This window comes from Oncorhynchus mykiss, chromosome 7, assembly GCF_057628025.1.
Source record: "Oncorhynchus mykiss isolate SJ-2025 chromosome 7, ASM5762802v1, whole genome shotgun sequence".
Taxonomy (NCBI): Eukaryota; Metazoa; Chordata; class Actinopteri; order Salmoniformes; family Salmonidae; genus Oncorhynchus; species Oncorhynchus mykiss.
Genome location: NC_143028.1, coordinates 76,564,241 through 76,574,660, shown reverse-complemented (window position 1 = coordinate 76,574,660; position 10,420 = coordinate 76,564,241). Strand labels below are relative to the sequence as shown.

Sequence of the window (10,420 nt, the reverse complement as noted above, 5' to 3'; positions counted from 1 at the left end):
TTTTAAATAGTACAAAACACATTACGACAAGAGAGACACCACAACATATAGAGAGACCTAAAGACATCAACGTAGCATGACAACACAGAACGGTGGCAACACAAATCCCGGACTCCTAGTACTTATCGGCTTCCAAAGTCAGCCATGCTATTGTAACCAGTCAAATTTTGAGTGATTAAAATAAACTTTTGTAAGCCTGATTTTTTGTCTGATTATTTTCTACGTTTTATATGTTCTCCTGGAGTTGTTCTTTTCTAGTCTATCGCTCTGATTCTATGTCATTCTTTCTCTTTATTACCCAGAATTCCGTTCCAATCTCCTCCCCTTCTCCCTGGCCTCAGCTACCTGTAGGCAGCATTCAGCCCAAACGGTAAGTAAGAATGTACATCTGTCACCATCTTTATAAATGAATGACTCTAATTCATAAAAAAACAACGGCATTCATTACATATTCAATCAAACGTTATACACATTTTGTTATTGTTGCTGAACTTTGTAGATATGTGTCACTTTTGTTTCAAGAAAAACGGGCACTGAAATGTCGAATCAAAAGATGGTTGGCTAACCTAGTGTTATTCAAATCTGCTCGCTAACAGCTGAGGAGATCCGTCCAGTTCTGGACACAGAATATAATGCTCATGTATGCCCACTGATCTAACGATAGGGAAAAGCTGGAGAACGGGTCGGTTCACAGTTTTCGGGACAAGATATCTAGTAGTGGAGTGACGTGGCTACACATCACGTTGATACATTGTATCACAGTAGCGTCCAATACATTACTTCTGACACATTGACAAGTCGTACAGTACCAAACGTTAAACATCAAATGAACACATCTTCAAAAAAATGATGCAGGCACATCAAGCAAGCAAGCTGTGGGGAAATAGAGCTGCTAAGTTAGTTAGCGTAGCAAACGAAGCTACTGTCGTATTCTTCACACTTGTAAAATCATCTCAATGCAGTGTGTTGGCTAGGCTAGCAAGCTAGCGACACTAAACGAATATAAACGCAATATGTAAAATGTTGGTCCCATGTTTAATGAGCTGAAATAAAAGATACCTACAAAAAGCGTATTTTGCTCAATTTGTGTACACAGTTGTTTACATCCGTGTTAGTGAGCATTTCTCCTTTGCCAAGATAATCCATCCAATTGACAGGTGTGGCATATCAAGATGCGGCTTAAACAGCGTGATCAATACACAGGTCTGCCTTGTGCTGGGGACATGTATGTTGCATTTTATATTTTTGTTCAGTACATATTATTTAGCTGGATGACTTTGCGTCCAAGAGAATAGCCCACTAAGCTCAAATCCGCTGTGTACTTCACATCAACGGAGTTGTGCACTGACTAGTGTGAGTGGACAATAGATCCGATGTCTCTCAATTATTATTATTATTTTTTTTTAACTACAGATTTCAGCACCCAGAGAATAGCAACAGGACATTTTTTTTTTATAAACTTCATTTTTATATGTCGGAGCTCTAGTCCACCCACTTTAGATGCCCACAGTAAACTCCATTGAGGTATAAAAGTGTAGTTGGTTATCAAGATGCCAATCATTCAGTCGTTTCATATAACCAGTAGCTAAACCAACACACACGACAAGTGGTTGGGGCTCCCGAGTAGCGCAGCGGTCTAAGGCACTGCAGACCCAGGTTCAATTTCAAGGCTGAATCACAACCGGCCGTGATTGGGAGTCCCATAGGGCGGGGCACAATTGGCCCAGCGTCATCTGGGATTTGCCGGGGTGGGCCATCATTGTAAATAAGAATTTGTTTTTAACTGTTAAGTCAGTTAAGAACAAATTCTTATTACCTACCTCATCCCCATATTTGTTTTTCTGCTCTTTTGCACACCAGTATCTCTACTTGCACATCCTCATCTGAATTTATATCACTCCAGTGTAAATTGTAATTACTTCGCCACTATGGCCTATTTATTGCCTTACCTCCTTACTTCATTTGCACACACTGTATACAGATTTTTCTATTGTGTTATTGTCTGTATGTTTGTTTATGTGTAACTCTGTGTTGATTCTGTCACACTGCTTTGCTTTATCTTGGCCAGGTTGCAGTTGTAAATGAGAACTTGTTCTCAACTGGCCTACCTGGCTAAATAAAGGTGTTCTCAATTGGCCTAACTGGTTAAATAAAGGTGTTCTCAACTAGCCTACCTGGTTAAATAAAGGTGTTCTCAACTAGCCTAACTGGCTAAATAAAGGTGTTCTCAACTGGCCTACCTGGTTAAATAAAGGTGTTCTCAACTGGCCTACCTGGTTAAATAAAGGTGTTCTCAACTGGCCTACCTGGCTAAATAAAGGTGTTCTCAACTGGCCTACCTGGTTAAATAAAGGTGTTCTCAACTGGCCTACCTGGTTAAATAAAGGTGTTCTCAACTGGCCTACCTGGTTAAATAAAGGTGTTCTCAACTGGCCTACCTGGTTAAATAAAGGTGTTCTCAACTAGCCTAACTGGCTAAATAAAGGTGAAATAAAAAAAAGTTTAATTAAAATAAAAAAGTAGAATGTGTGAGTGGTAACTGGTCTCAAACCAGTTAGGTAGCTAACAACCCCCGGGCTCTACAGTGCTATCATTTTGGTCGCATATGCTCCTAAATATTTTTGCTGTGCTACCTAGAATTGTATTTGTGAGCACCAGTGCCCCTAGGAAGAAAAATCACCCATACACCATTTAGTAGCACAGAAAGAAAATAGGTTATTCAGGAGATGAGCTCCTTAACCCTGTATTTTGTAATTGCTGGACATTCTTATCATTAATACTTAGAATATTTTTAATTGCACTCCGAAATTAAATCTAAAATGTCAGTATAGAGCCCTGAACAAGGTGGGTGAAGCTAGCTAATAAAGGGCTGTAAATCCAATTGGAAAGATGAGGAGACTGCTTGTTTCTCCAGACTACTGCTAACAGACTCCTGTTTTCTGTACCTCCAGGCAACATGGCAGCTCTCAGGCCTCTGAAAAGGCCTAAGATTGTCAAGAAGAGGGTGAAGAAGTTCATCAGACATCAGTCAGACCGCTATGTGAAAGTCAAGGTACGCTTCAGATCACAATTACCTGAGTTAGAGCAACGGTATTTCAACCCTTTTGTTACATTAGATGTGCTGAACCAGATTCACATTTTATTAGGATGCACGGAAAAGTAGTGTTCCTTCTTGGACAAGTTCAGGTACTCCCTTCATCACGGGGCGGCAGGGTAGCCTAGTGGTTAGAGCGTTGGACTAGTAACCGGAAGGTTGCAAGTTCAAACCCCCGAGCTGACAAGGTAGGTTCTTCAGGCAGTTAACCCACTGTTCCTAGGCCGTCATTGAAAATAAGAATTTGTTCTTAACGGACTTGTCTAATTAAATAAAGGTAAAAAAAATAACAAAACATAATCTGATGACGACTCCCTTCAGTTTCCATCTTTTGACCAATCGGGAGCATCTTTTTTTTTGCCAAGAATGGTGCTGTCTGTGTGAACGCAGCCTTAGTTAAATGTAATAGCTGGTTCCTTTATTTAAAGCATACGGCCTTAATCCGTATCTATCTTCTCCTTTTGTAGCAAAACTGGCGTAAACCCAGAGGAATCGACAACAGGGTGCGGCGGCGCTTCAAGGGCCAGATGCTGATGCCCAACATCGGCTACGGCAGCAACAAGAAGACCAAACACATGCTGCCCTCCGGCTTCAGGAAGTTCCTGGTGCACAACATCAAGGAGCTGGAGGTCCTCATGATGAGCAACAAGTAAGATCCCAACCACAGGTGTCTATTTTAGTGACATTTTAGGTTCTGAACAAACAGAGTAAAAACTCATAACTTGGTTTGAGCTTTTTTTATCCCTAGTCTTTTTTTTTCCTCCACCCCACTGGGTCATACAGTTGCAAAGACAACATACATGACATCACACAAGCACGTCTTTATGCCTTCTGACCAGGAGGAGTCACCTCCTTGCATGTCTAAGATAACCAATCCTTCTCTGGTGTTAGACAGAAACACAGTAGGTTCTTCTTGCTGGTATTGTCACGGCCCTGTCTGTCTCTAGGAACCTCATGGGCCTGGAAGCGAGGATGTATGTGTGAGATGTTCTTCGACGTGCCCCCCCCCCCCCCCCCCCCCTTCCAAGCAATATCTTATCCATCTTTTGACCTTGTCTGGAGTTGAGTTCCACATCCCTCATGGTCCTGGTTCTGCAGCCACTGGCCTGCCTCACCAATAACTGAAACTCTTGCCCTTTGTTCCTAAGGAGAGAGGCATTCACATTCTACAATAATATATTTGAACAGAATATTAACTTTCTGTACTTTTTTTTCTCTCAATCATTCATTTTCCATAACACTTCCCACACACCAAGTTCCTCTTGACCCTTCCTTGACCCCTAATATATACATTCCTTATGCATCTAAAGTAATCAGTATGGTAACATAAATAAGTATATTTCAAGATAGAATCCAACAGGTGAAATGTTGTTTTGCAGATAGAAATGTAATGAATAGACCTGACATGATATGATTCCCTATTCTGCATGAGACAGAAATACCCAAGAGTAGAACATACTATCTGAACGCTCTGTAACGTAGGACAGGCCACTGCTGGCTGTATCTGGCCTGGTGCTGCGTTCAGATGGCGTAAACTTGAGGAATGTTCAATTAGATGCCTGCTATGTACGGAACAAACGTGTCTCCTACATGTAGAATGAGGAGTCATGTTGGCTTTAGTCGTGACTTATTGGTAATGTTTCACAACGTTTTCCTATTGAACACAGCCCAGATGTCAGGCTCATGATGCAGCATATGGTGCAATGTTATGTTTGTTTTGGTTGACTTGAGTCAATATTTCATGTGAATTACATCTTTTTTTTGGACTTTCCCTGTTTTTTCCCGTCCATTTACAGTGTTTCGTTTGGATTGTATGTGTTCATTCACGTGCAATATTTCATATGGCAGGGCTCTAAAAGTGCGACAACAGATTTTACTAAAATGTTATCTTAGTTTGTTTGTTTGTGCATTGTGTGCCAAGGAGAGAATTCTCCCAGATAATAATTGTAATGGTCAAGCTTCGCTGTAGCAGTGTTTCAGAGTTCCCTAGAGGGAAAAAAAGCGAGTGCAGATTTGTTAGCATCATGGTAGCACCATTACTACAGCAAAAAGAGCTTGCTTGCTTCTAGCCCAAAAGATCAGACCCGTATTACTGACCTATATTACCGGTGCAACATTTTTATCTTCCTGTAGCGAATCGCTGGGAGCGCATTTTGCATTCATAATCCATATGCAACATGGTTCTAAAATGACTCGCAGTGTTAACCCTTTGTTTACACTTTGTTCAGTCATCGTACCTCATTGGCTAGCTAGCTAACAACCTGGTAACTGTACCAGTATAGCCAAACATTTGGGGTCACAGAAAAGGGATAGCTTCTTCAGGAGACCAATGAATGAATGACATCTCTTTTGCATGTCATCATCACAGACCTGATTTATTTTTAGAGACAGTGTACCATTTTTATTTCAATGTAACGCATCTCAGAGGAAAACTAGTGCTTTTACACAATGTCGATACCTTTTGTTCCACATGACTTTGTAATTTCAATGACTGGTATTCGTTTTAACATTTTAGCTTTTATAATAAACAAAATGTTAGTTTGTAGGACACAACGAGTTCATAGGCTGTGTCTCAAAAAAACAATGTTCATGTCATGCGACGCTCCGGACTTTAATCTGGATCCTTGTTTGTGTCCTAGCCTGGTAGAACCAGCCTGATCTCTATAGATCCTTGTTTGTGTGTCCTAGCCTGGTAGAACCAGCCTGATCTCTATAGATCCTTGTTTGTGTGTCCTAGCCTGGTAGAACCAGCCTGATCTCTATAGATCCTTGTTTGTGTGTCCTAGCCTGGTAGAACCAGCCTGATCTCTATAGATCCTTGTTTGTGTGTCCTAGCCTGGTGGAACCAGCCTGATCTCTATAGATCCTTGTTTGTGTGTCCTAGCCTGGTGGAACCAGCCTGATCTCTCTATAGATCCTTGTTTGTGTGTCCTAGCCTGGTGGAACCAGCCTGATCTCTATAGATCCTTGTTTGTGTGTCCTAGCCTGGTGGAACCAGCCTGATCTCTCTATAGATCCTTGTTTGTGTGTCCTAGCCTGGTGGAACCAGCCTGATCTCTCTATAGATCCTTGTTTGTGTGTCCTAGCCTGGTGGAACCAGCCTGATCTCTATAGATCCTTGTTTGTGTGTCCTAGCCTGGTAGAACCAGCCTGATCTCTATAGATCCTTGTTTGTGTGTCCTAGCCTGGTGGAACCAGCCTGATCTCTATAGATCCTTGTTTGTGTGTCCTAGCCTGGTGGAACCAGCCTGATCTCTATAGATCCTTGTTTGTGTGTCCTAGCCTGGTGGAACCAGCCTGATCTCTATAGATCCTTGTTTGCGTGTCCTAGCCTGGTGGAACCAGCCTGATCTCTATAGATCCTTGTTTGTGTGTCCTAGCCTGGTAGAACCAGCCTGATCTCTATAGATCCTTGTTTGTGTCCTAGCCTGGTAGAACCAGCCTGATCTCTCTATAGATCCTTGTTTGTGTGTCCTAGCCTGGTAGAACCAGCCTGATCTCTCAATAGATCCTTGTTTGTGTGTCCTAGCCTGGTAGAACCAGCCTGATCTCTCAATAGATCCTTGTTTGTGTCCTAGCCTGGTAGAACCAGCCTGATCTCTCAATAGATCCTTGTTTGTGTCCTAGCCTGGTAGAACCAGCCTGATCTCTCAATAGCTCATATCCTGAATCAAAATGTGAACGTAGCAATCTCTGCTTGACCAGGCTATGTGGGTCTGTCTGCTTGACCAGGCTATGTGGGTCTGTCTGCTTGACCAGGCTATGTGGGTCTGTCTGCTTGACCAGGCTATGGGTGTAAAGTGGTGTCCTGCGTGGGTATCTATTCCCCTGGAGATAGAGTAGCGTCTGACTCCTCCTCTGGGTCATCTGACTCCGCCTCTGCCCCTCTGCTGGGTCATCTGACTCAATCTGTCCATGATAAGCAGACCGCCTTGCCTTCCCGCCTTCGGGACAACGACTCCCATGGTTAGGGAGGAGACGAGACCATCTTATCATTTATATACAGTATCTTTGTTAAAAAGCATTTGAACCATTATAATTTTTGTATACTTCCTGAATTAAAACGTAATTGACCCTAACCCTGATGACAGTCGTTTCCTTGTTTCCCCTCTTATGTCTGTTACTATAACCTTTCCCTTGTTCTCCACAGGACCCATGCTGCAGAGATAGCCCACAATGTGTCGTCAAAGAACAGGAAGTTGATCGTGGAGAGGGCAGCTCAGCTTGCTATTAAGATCACCAACCCCAACGCCAGGCTACGCAGCGAGGAACACGAGTGACCCTGACCCACCTGTTATCTGTTTATTGTTCGTTCAATAAATGATCTATACGTGTAAATAGTATTTACCATCTTGTTTGCCCGTTCATCAATGCTTTAGGGTATTGATGAAAGTCTTAAGTTTCACACACTAGATGGTGCACAGTTAACAAATTAACTGAACATTTGTTTATTTGCAATGTATTTGTTGGGAATACTGTATCGACATCACAGCTCTACAAAATGGCGGCGAATACCACCGGCTTTGAAAAGTCATTTTTAACAAAGTATTACCTGAATGTCAAGAAGGCACGTTTTCAACTCAACAGTGATTTTCAAGGTAACAAGTGGCACTAAATATATTTTTCAAAGTCCTTTGAATATCATACATATATATATGTCAAAGGCATGTTTCCAACTATCAACTTTCAAGGCAGAATAGGAATCATTTCTGAGGCAGTGAGTATGGCCTATGACAGCCATGCAAAGGCATCTATCCAAAACTACAACTACCTGGTTACAGAGTAGTAGGACTGTCTGTTTTATTTAACCAGGAAAAGTCCAGGGTGTAAGGGTCTGTAGCCTTCCCCGATCTGTGAAAGGGGCCTGTGAGAGCTTTCAGGAGGTCGTTGTTCCCAGCCTTAGTGACCACCAGTGCTTGGAAGAACTCTAGGATGACAGAGCGAAACCCTCATTGGAGCAACTGGGGAATGAACCAGATGAAACACACCAGGTAGGACAGTGTTCCCGATCTTGGGACAGGGAGGAGGGACACACCTTAGCCATACAGGTGAGGAGTATCACTGCCACCTGGGATATGTGCTTATTGCTCTCCTCGATCAAAGCAAGGTAGCTCGTTGAGCACGGCCTCGATCATGGGTGGCTTCAGGCTGTTGCTCGTCATGGTCATGTTGAGACCGGTTAGCTTGAAGGCTCGTTGGTTCTTCGAGGAAGGAGCCCAGGATGGGGATGCCCTCGTGATTAAAGGTCGGAAGTCAATCCTAAGGGGCATTGCAGCGATGAGAGTCAGGGTCTTCACCGCTGTCAACCTGGGAAGAGTAGAGAAGATACTACCTTGGTGCCCTTGAGCAAGGCACTTAACCCCCCAAAATAGCTCTCCATCCAGGGAAGCGGCACAGTGTTGAAGGGATGGAGCAGTTCAGGGGTCAAGGTACATCAGCAGAAGATGTTACCTTGGATACTGAGGGTCCGCCTCTACCCTGCCTACCTGGTGATCTTGTTCTTCAGCCTCCAGGAAAATCTAGGTATCCTAGGTGACACATGACCCATACAAGAAATTGCCCTCTTCTTCACTTCATGGTCTTTGACTGCAGCCTCTTCAGGGTGCCAGCGAACAAGTCCTTCACGTAGGGCTTGACGTCAAATGAAGAAGCAGGTAGTTTGTCTAGAATAGAAGATAATTGATACTTTATTGTCCATTTGGCTATAACAGAAATCGGGACAAACACTTTGAGAGGGTCGGATACAGCGCAGCATCCATGGATGGAGAGCTGTTCTGGGGGTTAAGTGCCTTGCTCAAGGGCACCATGGTAGGGTCAGTAATGATCTGACACCAGCAGCTATCCAGTTGCCAATTCAGTCTCCACTTTCTCCTCACCTGAGGTGAACCACAACCTTTCTTTTCCTGGTCCACCTCTCTAACCTCTGGGCTTCTTAACACCTAATGGGTGTCTGATCTTAACCATCTGCTGAGTGACCAGTAGGGTCTCTGAGGTGATCTTATAGAAGGGGTCCTCCACACGCTGCATCACCGTGGGCAGAATTACCTTCATGTGAGGCTGGAAGACGTAAGGAGGGTGGATGCACATTAGGACATAGAGGGCATTGATCTTCATGTTGGACGAGGTAGACTTCTCTGAGTAAATGATAAAGCGAGAGGTTAATATGAATGTCAAGTTGACTTCTTGGCATTGTACCAATAGACATTGCAACACTATTTTCTTTTTAAGTTACTGTGGGTAACTATCTAGGGACAGGAAGTAGTCCTGATTTAAGTACAGAGAAGAAATTAACAATTGTTGTAGCCTATCACTACAGTAGGCCCAGAGTTTGTCTAGGAAAAACCGCTGGCCCAAGAAATAAACAATTTTACCTTTAAGTTGGCAAGTCAGTTAAGAACAAATTCTTATTTACAATGACAGCCTAGGAACAGTGGGTTAACTACCTTGTTCAGGGGCAGAAAGACAGATTTTTACCTTGTCATTCAATCTAGCAACCTTTTGGTTCCTGGCCCAACACTCTAACCACTAGGCTACCTGCCAGAATGCAGTAAATTAATATCTAAGTGAAGTTACCTGATGTGAGACTGGTATGTTGTATGCAGTACGTTGGCCAGCCCTGTCTAGACTCCATGCTCTTCTCTTTCAGCTGCTTGTGGAGAGCCTTCACTACTGTGGGGACCTGGGGAAAAAACAAACAAATCTTTTGAAAATCCCACCACTGAGGGAAAGTTCAGATAAAACTTACAAGGACAAGCCCGGCTGTTGTCTTTGATTAGGACTCACTTTAAAATGCATTTTTATCTCAATGAGACTAGCCTGGATAAAAAATGGTTTAACAGCAGCAAAAACAACAAGCTACCTTCTTAAGCAGAGTGATAGCTGGGTCTTCTTACGCAGAGTGATAGCTGTTTCTTAAGCAGAGTGATAGCTGGTTCTTCTTAAGCAGAGTGATAGCTGTTTCTTCTTAAGCAGAGTGATAGCTGGGTCTTCTTACGCAGAGTGATAGCTGTTTCTTAAGCAGAGTGGTAGCTGGTTCTTCTTAAGCAGAGTGATAGCTGTTTCTTCTTAAGCAGAGTGATAGCTGGGTCTTCTTAAACAGAGTGATAGCTGTTTCTTCTTAAGCAGAGTGATAGTTGGGTCTTCTTAAGCAGAGTGATAGCTGTTTCTTAAGCAGAGTGGTAGCTGGTTCTTCTTAAACAGAGTGATAGCTGGTTCTTCTTAAACAGAGTGATAGCTGGTTCTTCTTAAACAGAGTGATAGCTGGTTCTTCTTAAGCAGAGTGATAGCTGGTTCTTCTTAAGCAGAGTGATAGCTGGTTCTTCTTAA

The 10,420-nt window shown here is 43.0% G+C and overlaps 1 protein-coding gene and 1 long non-coding RNA gene across 2 annotated transcripts; one reads left to right on the top strand and one right to left on the bottom strand.

Moving 5' to 3' along the window:
- Positions 1-258: 258 nt before the first annotated feature.
- On the top strand, positions 259-7,432 carry LOC110528607 (large ribosomal subunit protein eL32). The gene is made up of 4 exons (XM_021610741.3): positions 259-370; positions 2,952-3,052; positions 3,562-3,743; positions 7,245-7,432. Exons 2-4 carry the CDS (start codon positions 2,957-2,959, stop codon positions 7,372-7,374), a joined length of 408 nt encoding a protein of 135 aa, XP_021466416.1. The 5' UTR covers positions 259-370; positions 2,952-2,956; the 3' UTR covers positions 7,375-7,432.
- A 1,169-nt stretch (positions 7,433-8,601) lies between these two features.
- LOC118965324 (uncharacterized) lies at positions 8,602-10,085 on the bottom strand. The gene is made up of 3 exons (XR_005052681.2): positions 9,954-10,085; positions 9,668-9,773; positions 8,602-9,228 (listed from the first exon to the last, which is right to left on the bottom strand). It is a non-coding gene; the product is annotated as an uncharacterized LOC118965324 (long non-coding RNA).
- Positions 10,086-10,420: the final 335 nt, after the last annotated feature.